The sequence below is a fragment of the Labeo rohita genome, chromosome 6 (assembly GCF_022985175.1).
Source record: "Labeo rohita strain BAU-BD-2019 chromosome 6, IGBB_LRoh.1.0, whole genome shotgun sequence".
NCBI lineage: Eukaryota > Metazoa > Chordata > Actinopteri > Cypriniformes > Cyprinidae > Labeo > Labeo rohita.
Window position 1 is genome coordinate 14,574,362 of NC_066874.1, and position 22,280 is coordinate 14,596,641.

Here is a 22,280-nt window from a genome sequence, read left to right on the forward strand (position 1 = left end):
CAGATTAATTCTGACACGCAGTCCGTCTGCGTTAATTGCGATTGTTTCTGAGAGGATTTAAATGCAGGGAACAATAATTCAGAGACGTGAGGGGAATTCACTTGAATTCATCAGCTCTGGTCTATTGAGAAGAAAGCTCTGACACACGCACGCAGGGGTTTTCTTATCTTACGCCAAACAACTTATCTTGTCTTACACTGAACAATTTACCTTATCTCAACCTGAACTTTGGGGAGCCAAAACACACACACACACATATACTCACACTCAACTTTGTCTCTGCAGTTACACTAAAACTTTGCATGCTTTTTCTCCAACTTGTGTTCATACGAACAATCTATTTGATGATAAATGTTTGTGGCAACCATATGCTTCCTGACATTACATTGAAAATGTGGTCTCAACTCAATCTTGCTTGTGAAACCTCTAGATGAATGAATACATCTTCAGCAATGGCTGACAAACTTAATTACGTGCACAGTTAAACACCGCTGGCTTTCAGCAGACAAGAGCAGCAGCTTGCGTCAGAGAACAGCAGGTAACCACATGAGAAATGGAATGTCTCTGCTATCATCTGAACATCATAATTACAAATAAACAACCTATTTATACAGCCACAGACATGGGTGAGAAAGTGTCTGTAAGAAAAGGTGATCAGACACCCCTGCAACATTCACATTTCTCAAATCTGCACCAAGTACATTGCTAGTATCCTGATAAAGTGATGCTGTCTGATGGTAATACCATGGTAATTTTACAGCTGAGGTCAAAGGTTTAAATATACCTTGCAGAATCTGCAAAATAGTTGTTCATGAGTCCCTTGTTTGTGCTGAACAGTTAAACTGCCTGCTGTTCTTCAGAAAAATCCTTCAGGTCCCACAAATTTGTTGGTTTTTCAGCATTTTTGTGTATTTGAACACTTTTCAACAATGACTGTATGATTTTGAGATCCATCTTTTCACACTGAGGACAACTGAGGGGTTCAAACGCTCACTGATGCTCCAGAATGAAAACTATGCATTAAGAGCCGGGGGTGTAAACTTTTGAACAGAAAGAAAACATTTTCTTATTTTGCCTAAATATCATATTTTTTGCCCTTCAGAAGCTACAGAAGATACTTACATGTTTCCCAGAAGACAAAATTAGTTACATTTACCCCGATCATTAAATTCAACCCCCAGCTCGTAATGCATCGTGTTTCCTTCTGGAGCATCAGTGAGTGCTATAATAGATGCATGAGTCCCGTATTTGTCCTTAGTGTGAAAAGATGGATCTCAAGATTATATAGTCATTGTTGGAAAGGGTTCAAATACACAAAAATGCAGAAAAACCAAAGACTTTGTGGACTGGGACCTGAATTTTTCTGAAGAACAGCAGGCATTTTAACTGTTCAGAACAAACAAGGGAAACAAAAACAGTAACGATACAGTATTAAGAATCAAGTGTATGTAAACTTTTGAACGGGGTCATTTTTATAAATTCAACTATTATTTTGTCTATCAGACTATATGTAAATGTCTTTTATGTGACATATCTTATTCAGGTCAGTACTAAATAAAATTTTGTTCATTTCAAAAATGATGATATCAGGAAAGCTGCTCACTCTGACATTTGTGACTTTATGCCCCTCCAAAAAATACTAAAATGAATTGTAGTTTAGATGTTAAAAACAAGCTTATTATATATGTCAAGTCATCTATCCCATCTCTTCCCATCATATTTTGTACACACACACAGCCTTCAAACTTCTTAGTTTGAGATTTCATACATAACCTACTCTATAAAGACCCATTCCATTGACTGAACTTCAGTGTAAAAACCTTAAACTTTAAAGTAGAACACATTCACAAATAAAAACATAATTCTGTTATATTCTCTTCAGAGGGAGAAAAACAGCCCAGAATAGCAGGCACAGAAGCGAATGAGGCTGTCGTCACGACTGTGGAACTGAGTTTTAAGCTCTTTAAATTGAGAAATGGATCATTGGCTTTTGAGACTGTGTGTGTTACACCTACAGCACTGAGAGGATGAGCTCTTCATGCTTTGGCTTGTTGGGTTTGTCTCTCTAGAGCCTCACAAACATGATGCAGAGGAGAGGATACAATTAGTGCAAACTAGGTTAAAATACTGTGATGTAGGTGTTTGGAGACCAATTAAAAAGTTTAAAGCAGCTGGAGATATTAACTTTAGCGGCACTGATGAGCATTTAGGCTGTACAGAAAACATTCTGTATCAAGGAATTTCTAGACATCCACTACAGTTCAGTAGTTTGGGTCAGTATGATTTTTTTAAAAGAAATTAATACTTTCATTTAGCAAGGATGGAATTAATTGATCAGTGACTTCTGCACTGTTAAAAATGTTTTTAATAAATGCTGCTCTTTTGAGCTTTCTCAAAAAGAATCCTGAAAATGCATCAAGGTTTCCACAAAAATATTAAGCAGCACAGCCGTGTTCACTTTGATAATAAGAAATTACTGAACACCAAATCAGCATATTAGAAGGATTTTTGAAGGATCATGCGACAAGACTAAAGTAATGGCTGACGCCAATCACTGGTATGAATTGCATTTTTTAATATATTAAAATATATAATTTATTCTAAATTTTAATATTTCACAATATTACTTTTTCACTGTGTTGTTGATCAAATAAGTGCAACCTTAGAGACAATCTTCCAAAAAACATTAAGAAATCGTACCGCCCCCAATCTTCGAACGGTAGGGTATATTTTGTGTTTTTTCAGCCGTGTTATGTAGGCTTACCTGTCCACGGTTGGGTGACACAGAGGTCTGCTGTCGTGGGGAGACAGGTAACTGCAGGAAGCCGATCCACCCACCACTCGAATCCTAAACAGTTCAGTAGTCTGTAGAAGACAAAATAAAGCTACTTATTACAAATGTAACACCAAAATATCGATTCCCTCCAAGTGTAGCTGCATTTAACTAAAAGTCATTATATGGATAAGAATCGCATAAAAATTCTTCATAAACTCTTATTTTGTGTCCCATAGAAAAAAATAACAGCATTCAAGTTTGGAATGACATAAGGGTGTAAACAGTGGTGCCAGAAAGTTTGTGAACCCTTAAAATGGTCTGCTTTTCTAGATAAATTTGACCAACACAATCATACAAAAGTTTGGGGTCAGTAAGAGTTTTCTTTAAAATAATACTTTTATTCAGTAAAGATGCATCAAATTGATCGAAAATGACAGTCAAGACTTTTGCACTGTTACAAAAATGCCACTTTTTTACTAATTAAAGAATCCTAAAAAAAATGTAGCACAGTTTCCACAGACATATTAAGCAGTACAACTGTTTTCAACATTGATGATAATAAGAAATATTACTTGAGCACTAAATCAGCATATTAGAACAATTTCTGAATCATCATGTGACACTGAAGACTGGAGTAATGACTGCAGAAAATTCAGCTTCGCTATCATAGGAATACATTTCATTTTAAAATACATTAAAGTGCAAAACATTTGTTGAAATAATATGTCGTAATATTACTGCTTTTCTGTACTTTTGGTCAAATAACTGCAGTCTTACTAACCTGAACTTTTGAGCAGTAGGATGCATAGATCATATCTTTATATGAGAAAGTAGATTTAAAGGGATAGTTCACCCAAAAATGAAAATTCTGTCACTAATTACTCACCCTCATGTCATTCCAAACCCGTAAGATTTTTATCAGAGAGCTTTCTGCCCCTGCATAGATAGCAATGTACCTGTATGTTCAAGGCCCAGAAAGGTAGTAAGGACATTGTTAAAACAGTCCATGTGACATCAGTGGTTCAACCGTAATTGTATAAAGCTACGAGAATACTTTTTGTGTGCAAGACAACAAAAATAACGACTTTATTCAAAAATTTCTTCTCTTCCATGTCAGTCTTCGAACGGTCCACGACAGTACCAGGACGCACATGTGTGCATTCCTCTCCTTGTGAAGATGATTGAAGATCAGAATTTTTGGATTAACTATCCCTTTAAGAGTGAACCTTTGCCTTAAGAATCTGGTTTGACCACCTTGAGAGACAATAATGGCAATCAGATGTTTCTGTGCCTGGGGATCAGACCTATTTGTGTAAGTATGTTTTTATTGAGCTTCGGTTCAAAGACTGACACCCTGTAGAAAACACAGGATTCACGGTTCCATCAATGATGCCAAGCCTAGTACAGAGGCAGCAAATCAGCCCCAAAAAATAATAATGCTACTACCATGCCTTACAGCTGGGATGCAGCTCATATTATTGAATGCACTGTTTTGTTTTTCCTCAAATGTAATGCTTCTCATTTAAACCAATGGTTATATTTAGGCCTCATCTGTCCACAAGACATTCTTCCAACAGTCTTCTGGCTCACCCACGTGGTCTTTGGCAAACTTTAGATGAGTAGCAATATTCTTCTTGGAAAGCAGTGGCTTCCTCATTGCTGTGCTGACATGCCTACCGTTCCTGTTCAGTGTTTGCTTAATGGCGGATTCATAAACAATAATCTCAGACAATGTAAAAGAGGCCTGCAGATCTTTAAATGTAGCTCTCGGGTCCTTCCTTGAGTATTACTTTCCTTGCTCGAGTGATTATTTATTTATTATTTTTTCATTTTAACTGTATATTAATGAAAACTGATACTTCTGGGAAAATTCTGTCAATACATAAATTACAACATTTTGAGATCTTGATTCCTAATCATTCTAGCACCACTGAAAATAATGAAAAAGGTTTCTTGATAATAACACATTTTTGGGGGGTGAATTATTGTATTAACAGTTTTGAAAAGGCATTTGTTTCTTTCTTTCTCTGGGAATGACAGCAGCATGAGTTATAGTAGAACTGAGGAACATCAGGCTCTAAAGACACAATTTAAAGCAGAAATAAAGCAAAATGGAGCTGTACTCAAGCGTACAGAGTGATAAATTAAAGATTTAATGGGAACCAATGAACAGATGAAAACGGCAGCAGTCTTTTGTTTGAGAAGGTGAGTTTATATTGGTCCTTTAATTTATTACGCTGTGAAGACATTACAACAATACAACTCTGCTCTCTGCAGTGCTGGCCAATCTGTTGTACTGAACCAATTAGGGGACATTGTAAGATCTCTTGTGTCTTCCTCTCTCATTAGTTTTCTGAAATACGTTCTAACACATTTAGCTTGTTGTGCAGCCCTAGACTCCTATACAATCTATCAGGTCTAATATTGTAAGAGTTAGCATTGAACAGGGCCAGTGAGTGAGTGAACAGGACCGGTGTTGCAAAACAGTGACATCCAGTTTCAAGGACTTACTGTTCAACGTGCCATTTAATGCATTAGTTAAAATTTGATAAGCTGTTAGTTAAACATATTATATGGTTATTAAAAATGTATTTCAGATTTTAACTCAAGACAAGGATATACTGACATTCCTGGATAAACTTACAAGAAAAGTTCTTCAGCATAAAACTAAAAGGAAATGAGTGGTAATAAGCACATTTGTTCATATTCTGTCAGTAACTCCGACAGGTCTGTATTTCTTAAGAGTGAAAAAGTGAAAATCTATACTCATGACCACCTCTCTTTCTCCTCATCTCTCCATCTCCTGTTCAACTCATTAGTCTCTATGATTATCCTTCTCCCATGCGCATATTTAAGCTCGCAGGGAGAGCGTGTCATAATTACCAAGAGGCTTCTGTCATAATAAAGAGATTCGCTATCCCATAATTACCCTAACTCTAACCACAGCACATGCTGCTAACATCAAAACCTCTGAGTAATAATTTATGTTTGGCTCACACTCACCTTTATGATTGTATTTTTTTGAAATAAGTAAAGCTTATTGCAGACACTCTGTTGCAGATGATCCCAAGAAAGAGTCCTTTCTACTCTCATCATCAATGGAGGCCCAAACCTGGAGAGAAAAAGAGTATTGAAAATGAGTGACATCATAATTTGGTGTTTAATTCTTGACTGTTGAACAACCGAAGACATATCTGTCTATCTATCTATCTATCTATCTACAGTTGAGATCAAAATTTACATACACCTTGCAGAATCTGCAAAATGTTAATTATTTTACCAAAATAAGAGTGATTATACAAAATGCATGTTATTTTTCATGTATTACTGACCTGAACAAGATATTTCACATAAAAGACATATAGTCCACAAGAGAAAATAATAGTTAAATTTATAAAAATCAATTCAATTCTTAATACTGTGTTGTTTCCTGAATGATTCACAGCTGTGTGTTTTGTTTTTTTTTGGATTTAGTGATAGTTAGTCACTTGTTTGTCCTGAACAGTTAAACTGCCTGCTGTTCTTCAGAAAAATCCTTCAGGTCCCAGAATTTTTTTGTGTATTTGAACCCCTTCCAACAAAGACTGTATGATTTTAAGATCCATCTTTTCACACTGAGGACAACTGAGGGACTCATATGCAACTATTACAGAAGGTTCAAACACTCACCGATGCTCCAGAAAGAAAAACGATGCATTAAGAGCCAGGGGTGTAAACTTCTGAACAGAATGAAGATGTGTACATTTTTCTTATTTTCCCTAAATATCTTTTTTTTTTGTTTCATTTAGTACAACCCTTCAGAAGCTACAGAAGATATTTACATGTTTCCCAAAAGACAAAATAAGTTAAATTTACCAATCTTCAAATTCAAAAAGTTTTCAATCCCCAGCTCTTAATGCATTGTGCTTCCTTCTGGAGCATCAGTGAGCGTTTGTACCTTCTGAATTAGTTGCATGTGAGTCCCTCAGTTGTCTTCAGTGTCATTAAGCAAACAGTCATTGTTGGAAAGGGTTCATAACACAAAATAGCTGAAAAAAAGAATTTGTGGGACCTAAAAGATTTTTTGAAGAACAGCGGGCAGTTTAACTGTTCAGGACAAACAAGGGACTCATGAACAACTATCAATACAAAAAACAAAACAAAAACAAAAAAAAAACACATAGCTGTGGATCTTTCAGGTAACAACACTGCATTAAGAATCAAGTGTATGTAAACATTTGAATGAGGTTATTTTTACAAATTCAACTATTATTTTTACTTGTGGACTATATGTAAACGTCTTTTACTTGAAATATCTTATTCAGGTCAGTAATAAAAATAACAAAGAACAGTATGTTAGTATTAGTATAGTACGTATGATACCTCTTATTTAGGTAAAATAATTAACATTAACATTTAACTATCTAACAACCTGATACATATTTAAAAAGATGTATATTTAAATATGCACTTAATCTAGCAAGCTCTAATCTGATTGGTTGATGCTTGCAAGATTCTGTGTTGATACAACAATAACTTTAAATAAACAGTGGATTTGCCAGAGTTTGTCAGTTTAGTGACAAATCCGAGTTTTATTTGAAGCAATTTAATAAGCATTTAGTTAGCTAAATAGTCTGTGGGAATTCTGAAAAATTCAGCTGATGGGAAAAGCATTCTTAAAATGTGTTTAAAAAATCATAATAATTTGCAATAAAGAATTATTTGCTGTATTTTGAAGTGCCTATGGTAACAATATAATGCATATTCATCATCGTGATATATTGCATTACCGAATACTGGCACGTCTAGTTTGCAGTATGTTTACAGGCATCAGAAATCACCATAACACACATGAATGGCCAGACCATCTGGTCATCATTTATCAACTACTTAAAAACAAAATTAATACAACATGGAAGACAATATAGTCAACCAAATGGCAACACTTCAAAAGCAGAGGCAAGAGGATGCCTCTTATCACTTACAATGTTGTTTGTCTTACTTAACATTCTCTCTCTGTAAATACTTTCTATGCTTGGTAACACAGTCCCTAACAATTTACTTGCCAATGTTACCACTTTCCTCACTTATGCGAGACTACTGCACCACACAAATAAATATTATTTCCCAAGCACTCTGCAAAAAAGTACATTTTCCAGAAATCGGATATTACAGGTAGACCCGGCACTACCTGACAACATTGGTTGAATTAGAAGTAGACACATCAGACTGCTCATGCAAACAGAGCAATGTTTTGAAAGTGTTACAGAGCCAAAGCACTAAGGCTGTTTAGGAAACCCAACCTGTGAATGGATTTAAAGTTATCTTTGCACATTAAGTTGGGACAGGATCAAATTAACTTTGCAAAAATTACACAATTCATCTTTAAAACACCCTCTCAGCTTGAAATTTTAAACCTACTTTTTGGCACAGCTCTTTTATATTTTGTTGCAAATGTTGAATCAGTGAGACAACTTCCCTATCAAATGTGGGCCAGAGGCTGCAGGCATCTGCCATTAACGTGCAGTATACAAACACTTTCTTTCTCTTTCTCTCCCTCTTCTTTAGGCCCTAAAATGTCATCTTGACATTTGTAAGAGTTTCAGGGGAATACCCGTCATCTGTTTCCACCCATAGCTCTGTGTCCACGGGTGAGAGAGCGAGACTGTGTGCAGCTCTGATTGACAGCTGGAGGTTAGTGACGAAGACTGTGCCAGATGCAACACTCCCCAGACTCCAGGAGATCAGTGCAGCTGTAGGTGGAGCATGCAAGACGATTCCTGTGCTGCAGTTTACTTACTTGGATTATTGATTCTGACAGAGCTGACTGATCTGACTTGTATGAATTAATGTCTTTGTGCATCTTGAAATGTCTCTCGTGAAAGTATGACTGAAATTTATTTCCAATGAATCACTTGACTGATAGAACAGCACATTTGGGATACTAGATATTTAAAATGCTAAACAGACCATATTTGAAATAGTCTTTTAATCACATAGTAATGTTCTGCAGGAACAAACAACTATAGCAAAGGACAAAATGCTACAGCATTACACCAATATGCTTAAAGGAGAAGTCCACTTCCAAAATGAAGATTCACATATAATGTACTCACCCCCTTGTCATCCAAGATGTTCATGTCTTTCTTTCTTCAGGCGTAAAGAAATTAAGTTTTTAGAGGAAAATGTTTCTGCATTTTTTTTCACATAATGGACTGCTACGGTGCCCCGATTTTGAACTTCCAAAATGCAGTTTAAATGCGGCTTCAAATGATCCCAAATGCTGTTGTAAATGATTCCAGCTGAGGAAGAAGGGTCTTATCTAGCAAAACGATCGGTTATTTTCATTAAAAAAATACAATTTAAATACTTTTCAGTCTCAAACGCTCATCTTGCCTTTCTCTCCATGAGCTCTGTGTATTCTGGCTCAAGGCAGTTAGGGTATGTGGAAAAACTCCAATCGAATTTTCTCCCTTAACTTCAAAAATCATTTCAAAAATCATCCTACATCGCTGCAGAAGTTCCGACACAGTTTTTGCAAAGTGAACATGCAAAGAAGATCCAACACCCTTAACAAAAGGGGTAAAACAGTGATATAGGACGATTTTGAGGTTGAGGGAGAACATGAGATGGGAGTTTTTCGACATACCCTAACTGTCATGAACCGGAAAAAAAACAGTCCAAGCAGAGTAAGACAAGATGAGCGTTTGGGCAAAAAAAAGTATATAAATTGTATTCTTTTTTTTTTTTCTTTTTTTTAAATAACTGATCGTTACGCTAGATAAGACCCTTCTTTCTCGGCTGGTTCAAAATCGGGGCATATTTCAAAATCGGGGCATATTTATGAGTCCATTATATGGAGAATAATGCTGAAATGTTTTCCTCAAAAAACATAATTTCTTTACGACTGAAGAAAGAAAGACATGAACATCTTGGATGACAAGGGGATGAGAAAACTATTTGCAAATTGTTGTTCTGGAAGTGGACTTCTTTAAACATTTTTTAAAATTGGATACTTTGGCGCTCAAAAAAATTGAAGCTGAAGCTGAAAACAGTTGTGATGCTTACATACATTTGTGTAAACTGTGAGACTATTCTTTGATTTAAAAAAAAAGTTCTAAAGAATTTATTTGAATTATAATCATTTATAACATTTTAATGTCATCTTTGATCAATTTAAGGCACCCTTTCTGAATACAAGTGTTATTAAAAAAAAAAACAAACAAAAAAAACTTCCTACAAAGGGTTTGCAATTTGTGAACCTGGACCAAAAAAACAGTCATAAGTGTAATTTTTTTATTTAATTATACATCTGAAAGCTGAATAACAAAGCTTTCCATTGATGCATGGTTTGTTAGGATAGGACAAAATTTAGCTGTTTGAAAATCTGGAATCTGAGGGTGCAAAAACTCTGACTTAAAGGGTTCCTTCTATACTTTTAATATGTAGTGCTTTGGTTACCTTGTAGTTTGTTGGCCAGAACCAGCAACATTGCAGATTAGCAGGAGGATCTTTGAAGAACCACCCTGATTTAAGAATTCTGACGATAACGTCCCTGAGGGTGGTAACCTGTGACCTTCAGGCTCTGCTGTGTATGGCGAGGAAGGGAGGGAGTGATGGAACCCTATAAAAGATTTAAAGAAATTAGCATGTTACTAAATACTCTTAGTGTTTTAAAATAACAGTGTATAATTACAAATAACTAGGACTTTGTACATAGAGTTTCTGAAGTCTTCAAAACATAATAGGAAGATGAAAGGAAGGTCAACTGTGTTTCATACATTTACAGTAAGTACAGTTCTGTACTTACTTTTTTATTTATGCATTTTTTTATGTACTCCACCCTGCATCATGCCTAATAATGTCCTATAGCTGTTCTAAAATCACTGTAAAGCACAATTTCTTGGGGTTTATTGCATTAGTACTGACAATGAATATGTCAATGTAAGTGGTCACATGTTAATACGCTTTTGGTGATTTCAGTATATGACTTCTAAATGACCCATTTTTGCAGCTTTGCTTCCCTAAGAGGTTTGAATAGAAAGCGGAGGGAAATTTGTGACTTCTAGTACATGTTCTCTCACTTCAGAAGATCAGTTGTGTTTTTTATATGTTGTGTCTTGTTTTTTAGGATGTGTAGACACTAAGTAGTATGTATCATTTTACATTTTAGTTCTGCATCAGTCCAATTTCCTTTTGGTTTCCTTGGCAACTGCTGCCATGCTATGATCTTTCACTTCAATCAGAAGTGGATGTTTGATCCTGCAGTATGATTAAAAACCAACAATGCAGGACGTCATACACAATCCTAAGCAAGAAAAAGTTTTTAACTTCAACCTGGCTCTTCAAAACTCTATTGATGTTACTTTTCTCATCATGACAATTTAAAATAACCGTTTACTTTTAACGTTAATGTCTTTGTATAAATGTGACTAATCATTTTTGAATGGGAAGACCAATGTATATTTTATGGCAAACTTTTGGTGTTGTAAATACAGTTCCAACAACCCTATTTAGATGGTGATTGTTTCTCACGGGGACATAAGCTATTTTCAACATTTACTATTTTCAACATTTTATTGCCGTCCAAATCCAGAATGCCAGTGTTTCCTACCCACCACCGTGTAAAAATAATGTATTTTTATTATTCCAAGCAGTCAACATTTTATTTACAGCAGACAATGAATATGTGAACAGTGTGTTCCCAGGTTCACCCACTGTAAGAAAGTATCTTGATTTTAACAGTAAAAAACTGTAAAAATGCTACAGTAAAAAACTATTAATTGATTAACGGTAAGTTCCATTACTATATACGGTGAAAAACTATAATGTACATTTCAAGCAACTTTACGGTAAAAAATACTGTTTTTGGAAGTGAAAAAGACTATATAATTTACAGTGAAAAAAACGTGACTTGACATTTCCAAAATTCCCTGTCTTACATTTCACATTTCACGTTTTTTCGTTGAAATAAATTCTTTGTTTTTTTTTTCTTACCAGTTATGCTCATTAGGGTTAAACCTAAAATTGCTACTGTATTTTTTACAGCAAAATTCTAATAAAAAAATTTGTAATATTTTTATGTAATATTTTTACAGATGAGACATGAGAAATAACTACATGAGAATTGTTCAAATGGATATATGACTGACATGATACTAACATGTAAAAATAGTTCAAAATGTTTACACATATAATATCAAATAATTTTACAAAACATCACTGGTAACACTTTACAATAAGATTCATTCGTTAATATTAGTTAACTCCATTAATAAGATCTAAGAATAAACAATATTTCAACGGCACTTAGTTAACGTTAATTTCAGTATTTGCTTTTTAAACTATATATATATATATATATATATATATTTAAACTATGTCAGTGTCTTTACAGTGTCAGTTTTTATCAATTTAATGTATCCTTGCTGAATAAAAGGATTAATTTCTAAATAAATACTACTACTGGTACTGAAATAATAATATATTTTAAAAATCTGACCCCAAACCTTTGAACAGTAGTCCATATTTAATACGGATTGGGGATCTTGAGATGCATCGTTTGGAATCGATTCTGTCTGATCTTAACAGATTTTAACAGCAGATGGTGCTCTAATCTAGTTTTTATCCGCACACTCAAACGCTCACGAAGAAGAGTGCTCAAGAGCACCTTGTAATTTTACCTCAGCTCAGAACGCTTTTATGATGAGAGATTAATGTAAACACAGCCCACGGTGAACACCCTTGTAATCCGCTTCAACCCTTTCAAATTTTATGAAGGATTATTTTAGGTTCAGATGCATGTAAGGATTTGGAAACAAGCAGAACATGGCTGTGTCATCTGCTGTTCAAAACTAAGCTCAGAATCGATTTGAGAAAGACTCACAATGTGTTTGGGAGAATCTCAGAATTGATGCTGAATCATTTCTCAATTCGCATTGCAGCGATTTATCGTCCCATCTCTAATATTTAAGCTCTCTTTAAAACACTAAATAACTCAAAAACTTTTTGAGTTTAGCCTTCCATTTCATGTACTATGTCTGACAGACCTCTATGCTTCCAGACTGTTTGTAGATTAGATTCTACATACAGCATGAATGGTTACATAGCCTGATGATTACTGTATAACAGACACCATCAAAATAAGTAATTCTGGATAAATATTGGTTCTCTTTTGCAGCCCAATGAAATATCATGTTTCAAGTGCTTATGTATCTTCCTTTCATGGCAGGATGGAAGTAGTTTCTCTGTCACTCTCTGATTCGCTCTCTATCACACACTCACAGCAGGCCTCAGTCGTCAGAGTCTCATTTGAGGGCCAGCTGGAGCAGATTGAAGAGGGGAACTGTGAGCTTGTGAGAGCCTTAATTAAACTTGGCCCTCACTGACACACACATACATTTCACACTTTTATAGACACAAACACGCTAAGACCAACTCACAGCTTGAATGCCTTTGTAGAACAATGTTGTTTTGAATATGGACAAAATTCTGTTCAGTTTTATTTTAAAGTTACAAAGACACAGAATTACAAGTCACAACAGAACTTTTTTTTGGTCTTTGGATGTACATTCAAGTGTAACAGATTACTGATAAAGAAAAAAAAATGTAGGGTAAACTTGAGTTTGCAGGGGCATTAAGCAGACCAAATGGCGCAATTTTGCACTGTAATGAATGAGAAAAGGAAGGGACTTTGGAGGTACGGATGAAAAAAGGGTAGAGGTTTTGGAGGTGGACGAGAAGTACATTTTTCATCTGTACCATGGCTCACTATATACAGGTGCATCTCAATAAATTAGAATGTCATGGCAGAGTTATTTATTTCAGTAATTCAACTCAAATTCTCATATATTGCATACAGACTGAAGTAGTTCAAGTCTTTGGTTCTTTTAATTGTAATGATTTTGGCTCACATTTAACAAACACCCACCAATTCTCAACAAATCAGAAGACTTCATAAGACCAATAAAATGTTTTTTTTTTTTTTTTGTGAATTGTTGGCCTTCTGGAAAGTATGTTCATTTACTGTATATGTACTCAATACTTGGTAGGGGCTCAGTTTGCTTTAATTACTGCTTCAATTCGGCGTGGCATGGAGATGATCAGTCTGTGGCACTGCTGAGGTGGTTGGAAGCCCAGGTTTCTTTGACAGTGGCCTTCAGCTCATCTGCATTTTTTGGTCTCTTGTTTCTCATTTTCCTCTTGACAATACCCCATAGATTCTGGGGTTCAGGTCTGGTGGGTTTGCTGGCCAGTCAAGCACACCAACACCATTGTCATTTAACCAATTTTTGGTGCTTTTGGCAGTGTGGGCAGGTGCCAAATCCTGCTGGAAAATGAAATCGGCATCTTTAAAAAGCTGGTCAGCAGAAGGAAGCATGAAGTGCTCTAAAATTTCTTGGTAAATGGGTGCAGTGACTTTGGTTTTCAAAAAACACAGTGGACCAACACCAGCAGATGACATTGCACCCCAAATCATCACAGACTGTGGAAACTTAACACTGGACTTCAAGCAACTTCGGCTATGAGCTTCTCTTCCCTTCCTCCAGACTCTAGGACCTTGGTTTCCAAATGAAATGCAAAACTTGCTCTCATCTAAAAAGAGGACTTTGGACCACTGGGCAACAGTCTTTTTCAACATTTCTTCTTCTCCTTAGCCCAGGTAAGACGCCTCTGACCTTGTCTGTGGTTCAGGAGTGGCTTAACAAGAGGAATACGACAGCTGTAGCCAAATTCCTTGACACGTCTGTGTGTGGTGGCTCTTAATGCCTTGACCCCAGCCTCAGTCCATTCCTTGTGAAGTTCACCCAAATTCTTAAATCAATTTTGCTTGACAAGCCTCTCAAGGCTGCGGTTCTCTCGGTTGGTTGTGCATCTTTTTCTTCCACACTTTTTCCTTCCACTCAACTTTCTGTTAACATGCTTGGATACAGCACTCTGTGAACAGCCAGCTTCTTTGGCAATGAATGTTTGTAGCTTACCCTCCTTGTGAAGGGTGTCAATGATTGTCTTCTGGACAACTGTCAGATCAGCAGTCTTCCCCATGATTGTGTAGCCTAGTGAACCAAACTGAGAGACCATTTTGAAGGCTCAGGAAACCTTTGCAGGTGTTTAGCATGTCACCATATTCTAATTTGTTGAGATCATCACAAATCATCACAAGTTAAAGAACCAAAGACTTAAACTACTTCAGTCTGTGTGCACTGAATTTAATATGAGTTTCACAATTTGAGTTGAATTACTGAAATAAATGAACTCTTCCACAACATTCTAATTTATTGAGATGGACCTGTAGTATATTACTTCGAAGATGAGAAAATCTTAGAAATCTGAGAAAACATTATTTTGTTACAAGAGTCATGTGTTCGACTGTGGCTTTAAAACAACATTTCTGTCTTAATACAAGTAACTTGTATAACACTTTCATTTTCATTCATTTTGACTTGCTTACAACTCGTATTTAACCTGGACTGTTCCTTTAATTCCACCACAATAAAGTAGATACATGATGACAGAAAATCTCTGTGTACGATAACGACTCTAATAGCAAGATCAGATATTAGTAGTTTATTAAAGTGGCAGTAAAAGACCAGCCCATGCAGAATTCTTCACGGGTCTGGGCTAGAGTATCCAGACAATACCAGGCAAATCTACAAGAGCATTACACACCATCAGACAAGTGGAGTGTGTTTTTGCTCAGTTACACATGACTTCACCAAACCTCTATCAACTTAAGTTTCAGAGAGACCCAGATGTAAGCTGATCTAAGAACCGTTCAGACAGATGACCCTCTAACCTCATCTGTCAATCACATCTTCTCAAGGGAGGGCACCTGGTATATGTGCTGGAAAAGAGGGCAAAGATATTTTCTGCTACCCAGACTGGGCCATCTAATTCACTTGTACTTGAGCTACTAAAGCCTGTTAAAATGCTAGTATTATTTAATTCCCAATTCATTTGTCATATGTAAAATACTGTCAAATTTGTATTTTTGCAGTCAAAACTCTGAAATAATGTGTAACTGACAGTAAAAGTAAAGGAAAGTAAAGAAGTCCTTGTGTGACATATTACAAATGATTTCATTTTATAAAAACAGTTTTGTTGCATTATTACTATTATTTTGTTGCATGCTGTATAAATACTAGGGCTGCCCTTGACTAAAGATTTTTCTGGTCGACTAATAGTCCTTCATTTTAAGCATTAGTCGCACATTTATTAATAAACCATATAAATCATAATAATAAGCTTTTAATTGCCTACACAGCCTAATAAGTGCTCAAGCACATGCAAAAAAAGCTTGCCACAGCGCACCGGCAGATATAATAATGTCAGGGAAAAACAGCAAGTAGACTGTATTAACGTTTTAATAATTTTTTTTATAAACAAGTGCTCTCTTTGTTTTCGGCTTAAGAGATAAACTCGGCAACACTGACTCGTCATCTTCGCAGTAGTGATGCCCCTGTATGCGTATTTCATATGGATTGCGTGATCTGAGAATATCGGTTTTCTATCTGAATTGGTTGATTTAAAAGTAGACATTTCACTCTCTATAAATATATTTTTCATGTCTGTAAAGCAATTATAGACAGAGTTTCGAAGTTTCGTGCCAAGTTCACAGATGGCAGAAAGCGCATCCTATTTGCTTGAATTATTTTACAAAAGTGCAAGGTTTCGTTGTTATTGTGAGTGCAGACAAATAAATGTAGAGTAGTGATGTAGTTCTTTTATCTATATGACCAAAAATGAGTATTTTAAGAGCAAGTGACTGCACCGGCATGTTACTGCCTTCCACACTCCGCATTTTTGTAGGTTAACATTAGATTGAGCTGCCATGTAATGTTGCTAGTACTTGCATACTTCAGATGAAGCCATATTTGAGGTATTACCACATAGACCAGCTGTTAATGATCTGTCACAGACTGCTTGACTTCCTGTGGATTTTTTTTTTTCTGCGACTAAGCAACTAATAAAATTTTGGTCGACCAAGCTTCTTCACATCGATTAACGGTTAAGGCCAAAGTACACTTTGGCCGTCCGCGGTTGAGCACCGTCTGCATTACGTAATTTTTATCATCAGGAGGGTTTGTGGACAGCCACACACCCTGTCCTTGTGCAGGCAAATTTTTTAAGATCGCGTGGACTATGCATGTGCAACAGCGCATGCGCAAGAAAAAGGCAGCAGAGAGACCAAACAATTGTACTGCGCACATGTCGAACTCGGCAATCCATGCTCATTCATGGTAGAAAGTAGATCAGTAGAAAGCTGTGCGGGCATGAAACATGAAGTATACGCGGGCCTTTTGTCGTGTGTTACCCTAATAGATTTTTGTCTTTGTATGATTTTTAATTTCCTTTTAATTTAAATTAAATTTAATTTAATTTAATTTATTACAATATAATATAATATAATTTAATTTAATTTAATTTAATCTCATTTAATTAAATTTAATTTTTGTCAGGAGGTTGACATCTCCATGACACTGTAAAGAGATGGAAAATTTAGAAGAAGAGAGAGATTTCTCAATTTATCTTTTTAAATACATTTTTTCTCCTAGTAAGTAAGTACATAAATAAATAAATAAATACTCACAACATAAATTCACTTGAGAAGCAACAATGTACACGATATTAAGAACTGTTGTCACAGAGTGAATCATAAATAGTGAAAAATGCTGATGCAGTAAAACAAAACAGATATCTTATAATATGTAAATATAATACTTATGCAGTGTTGCTTCTCATCTCAAAATGTATTTATTTATTTTATTGAAACTAATAAAAATACTTCTTATGGATAGGTTTTTTTTCATGCATTTCATGCATTTTTTTCATGCTTTATCCAAAGCAACTTGCATTGCATATAAGATACATATTTTATCAGCTCAAACATTCCCTGGGAATAAAACCGATGACCTTGTTGTTGTTATAAGCATGTTCTACTCTTTGAACTACCGGAACAACATTTGTTCTGTTTTATTGTAAGGCTAAAGGAGGCCAACAGTTTTTAATAAGGTACTTCAATCACAGCAATTTTACTCAGCATATGCTAAATGATTACTTACTCTTTTTATTAGCGGTATATTACATCACATAGCATTACTAATTATACATACAATATCCCAATTTGTAATACATCTTGAGTGTGAGAGGGAGGCTCAACATTTTCTTATAAATGTGCTGTTAAAAATACAGCAATTTTATAAGCTGTGGTACAATTGCAAAATGACAGAAGACACCACCTCACATTTTAGTGTCGATCGGTAACTGTCACTTGTAATGAGGCAGAGAGTCTATGACAAACTGTCTCTGAAGCTTTCGCTGCAGTAGTAGCTATATGCGTATAAAACATGCCTTCAAGCAAAGTCAGCAGAAAGTTATTTATAACGCAATTTAAAGTTTCTCACAGCTAGATGAACACTCTTAATATACTGCACATTGTAAAAGAAATGAGGCCCAAGACAGAACAGGGCAACACTTGTTTCGTAATGTAGACAATTTGTAATTACCATCTCTCTAAGGTTCAATGGAGCCTACAACGATGGGAAAATAAAGGGATAATCAATCAATTTAAAACATTCAGAAGTGAAACAAGTATGAGTGAAAATTAAAAGTGAAATTTCTACATAACAATAATATTTTGCAATAGCATCAGACCAAATGTTCTCGAAAGAAAGCTGGTCAGAAAAACGCTGTTTACATGCCTCAATACATCAACACAAATTACTGGTTATTTCAAAACGGCCTCCAGTCAGGCCAAGTAAAGGAAGACGGATTATCCTTGGATCCTTGGTTCTGCCCAAGGTTACTTACTAACTCTATTTTATGGCATTTTTCCTTGTAACCATGGGCTTGGTCATTGAAGGTCCAGCTCTAAAACCTCTTAAACTTCCTTTTAGGTAACTACTGCTGTACAAAGTAACATTAGCTCAACTGAACTTACACATAGATCCTCCCATTATCCTGTTTGTAGTAGAGGATTACACCACAGTGAAGTTTATTTGAATAATAGAACGCCGCATACAGATAAGAACAAGGACGGACACTGTAATTCCCAATCCATTTGTTTTTCTTTGCAGTAATCCCAGTGTTGCTATTTTTCATCAGATGGAATATCAATTTCTAAATGTAACACAAGCACAAGTTCATTTTTCAATAACAACACCTTGGCAGACACCCAACACAGTCCAGTCTCATTTGATTAGAAACTGCCCAAGAAAAAAAAAAATCATTGTAGTACAAAAAAAAAGGCCAAATCAGAGAAGGAAGTGAATGGTTTCCTCTGAAAAGTCATTACACTTCTAATTCAGCATTTTCAATTGCAACCTGATTTAAAAATTGTACTGTATATAATATTTCATTATGTCAGGAGTCATTACGCATTACACTGATGCTACCTGATGATAACTGGGACTGCATAACTGCTATGATTAGCAATGTAATTAAGATGGATAATATGCTAAGTGTTAAAATATACTCAGCCATATACTTAGCCAACTGCTGACAGCCATGAACAGCTGTACATGTAAAATGTTTTGACAGAACCATGTGAACCTTGTATAATATGCTGATATTATGAGCTGGCCAATAAATAAGGTAAACAACCTCTCAAGTGAATTAATTTACTGTACATGTACAGTCATAACAAGAAATGTTTCTTGATATTAGAATGATTTCTGAAGAATCATGCAACACTAAAGACTTACAATTCAGCTTTCTTATCACAGGAATAAATTACATTTTAATTTAAATTATATAAATAATATATTAAGAATATATTATATATATTAAATAAATTATATAAAGAAAACACTTATTTTAAATTGTAATAATATTTCACAACATTGCTGTTTTTAGTGTATTATTACTGATCACATAAGTGCAGCCTTGATGGACATAAGAAAAATTTTAATTATTCCAAACATTTGATCAATACTGTATATTTTAATAATCTTTTGTCATATTATAAAGTACACTTATTTTGATTTGTTGACTGGCAGAATAAGCACAGGTAAAGTAGCTACTTCACTATAACACGTATTTGAATAACACACTTTAATACAGCTTTTTAAATGTACTAAACTGCAACATAATCATTTAAAATGTGTATTATACAAATACACTAAAGTTCAGCTAACTGCATTTAATACAAATTGAAATTATATATATTTTGATTTACAATACATTTCATTGCAGTTGAGTATCTGAAAACATTACGTTAAGTTCACATTTACGTATTTTCTTTTAAAGTATATTATTTCTGTAATAACCACTATTTTTTATATTTTATGCTAAGCATAGTTATTTTTTTGCAAGGGAGGTCACATCAGTAGCTAGAAAAAAGTTATTTTATTCTATAAGATGTCTCTCATGGGGGCAGGCATATTGAGAGTCAATTTTTTTCATCCTCTGTTTTTGACAACCTCTATTCTTCTTGACACCTCCATAAGCATAATTTGCATTGTTATCAATCTTCAATCGTCCACCTGACAGCCATAATAAACAACCACGATATCTGAAGATCTGCACCATTTTATCTGTAATTCAACAAAGCGTCCTAATCTTCAAGGTGAAAATTTTCTTTAGATGTTTCAGTGAACTTAAAATATACAGCATAAGAACATAGCTGGGAGAAAAAAATGTAAGCTCATTTATTGGGAAGAAGTCACGCTCAACTCCATCACTTAAATACATCACTGGACTGAGAAGTCACTGTGTACTTGAGATATTCCTGTGTAAATACATCTCCATAATGATACATTTTCCAGTACACTGATTTTTATGCCTTCATTTTTCTTAAAATTGCCTTGGCAAATATATATATATATATATATATATGTTTTAGAGTACACCACATACAATGTCTCCACTACCTGACAGATAACACTAAAACAGATGTCCACACAAATCACATCTCTCTGTAATAGCCCTAGTCTCTGTAAACCCTAGAATATAAGTTATATTTCTTCTTAATCATCTGGAAGATGCTGTGACTTATATAAGGCAATTAACATCAAGCATGTGAAACATAGAACAAAAAATCTATTGCTAATTGATATCACAGCCCACACATCATAACACTAAAATGCAGTCAATGAAAGAGAAAAGGCTAATATTGACTGATTATTTAAATTGATTGTTGTACAGTGTGAAGGAAAATTGAAATGGTATGCGAAGAATTAATAAATACTGTTCATTATGAATACTAATATATGTTTATTTTATACTTCTGTCATTTGTTCTTGTTCTGTTCTGAATAGTGTTCAATGGTAGGATTTGTTGTGTACTGAGAGGAACTAATATGCATGTTTATAATGTTTATAGATATAATAATTTACTGGTATTTCACATTATTTCTAAATGTAACAAAACATAACATACTTATCTATGTTTTTTCCCAATAACACTCTATTTGACTTGCATTCAGATGCAACTTTTTTTCTTTTTCCTTGAAAATATGGTACTTTCCACCTGCCAGTGATTCCAGTTAGTCTCAAACTCAGTCAAACCATTAACCCACCATTCACTAATATATATTGCATTAAAAAAATGCCAGGCACTAACTGAAATCACCTGTTTCAATCTAACTGGTTGCTTTATTTAACTTCTGAGAGTAAGATCAAGAATTTTTGAACAGTTTGAATGAAAGTTGTGTTAAAGAATTAGTTCACTTTCAGAACAAAATTTAGATAATTTACTTACCCCCTTGCCATCCAAGATGTTCATGTCTTTTTGAGGAATTATGTTTTTTGAGGAAAACATTTCAGGAATTTTCTCCATATAGCGGACTTCTATGGTGCCCGCAAGTTTGAACTTCCAAAACGCATTTTAGATGCAGCTTCAAAGGACTCTAAACAATCCCAACTGAGGAAGAAGAATCTGCAGCGCGTATGTGTACTTTGCACTCCGGTTCAAGACAATTAGGGTATGTTGAAAAGCATACCCTAATTGGGTATGTTTTTCCCCTACAGAGGTGGGCTTTCGCCTCATACCCATCTCATTTTCTCCTCAAACTTCAAAATCATCCTACATCGCTGCAGAAGTACTGAGTTTACAAAGTGAAGAAGCAAAAAAGATCAAGCGCCCTTTACAAAAAAGGTTAAACCAGCGATATAGGGTGATTTTGAAGTTGAAGGAGAAAATGAGATGGGAGTTTTTCCACATACTCCAACTGTCTTGAACCGGAGTCCACAGAGTTTGCATGGGCAATCCGGGTGCTAGACAAGACAAGGATTTGAGCCTAAAAAGTATATAAATTGTACATTTTTTTTAGAAAATAAGACCCTTCTTCCTCAACTGGGATCATTTAGAGCCTTCACAGGGGATCATTTAGAGCTGTTAGAGCCCTCGCAGGCACCATAGAAGTCCACTATATGGAGAAAATTCCTGAAATGTTTTCTCAAAAAAACATAATTTCTTTACGACTGAAGGAAGAAAAGCATGAACATCTTGAATGACAAGGGGGTGAGTAAAATAAGTGTAAATTTTTGTTCTGGAAGTGAACTTATCCTTTAAGAATAATAGCCCC

The 22,280-nt window shown here is 35.1% G+C and overlaps 1 protein-coding gene across 2 annotated transcripts in view; it reads right to left on the reverse strand.

Moving 5' to 3' along the window:
- The window catches only part of usp43a (ubiquitin specific peptidase 43a), a 95,679-nt gene that overhangs the window by 15,821 nt on the left and 57,578 nt on the right, over positions 1-22,280 (reverse strand). For both annotated transcript variants that reach the window (XM_051112728.1, XM_051112727.1), the window contains exons 7-9: positions 10,217-10,379; positions 5,780-5,888; positions 2,765-2,865 (exon numbers count right to left, since the gene is read on the reverse strand). In XM_051112728.1, coding sequence (XP_050968685.1) covers positions 2,765-2,865; positions 5,780-5,888; positions 10,217-10,379 — 373 coding nt within the window. The remainder of the gene's footprint in view (positions 1-2,764; positions 2,866-5,779; positions 5,889-10,216; positions 10,380-22,280) is intronic.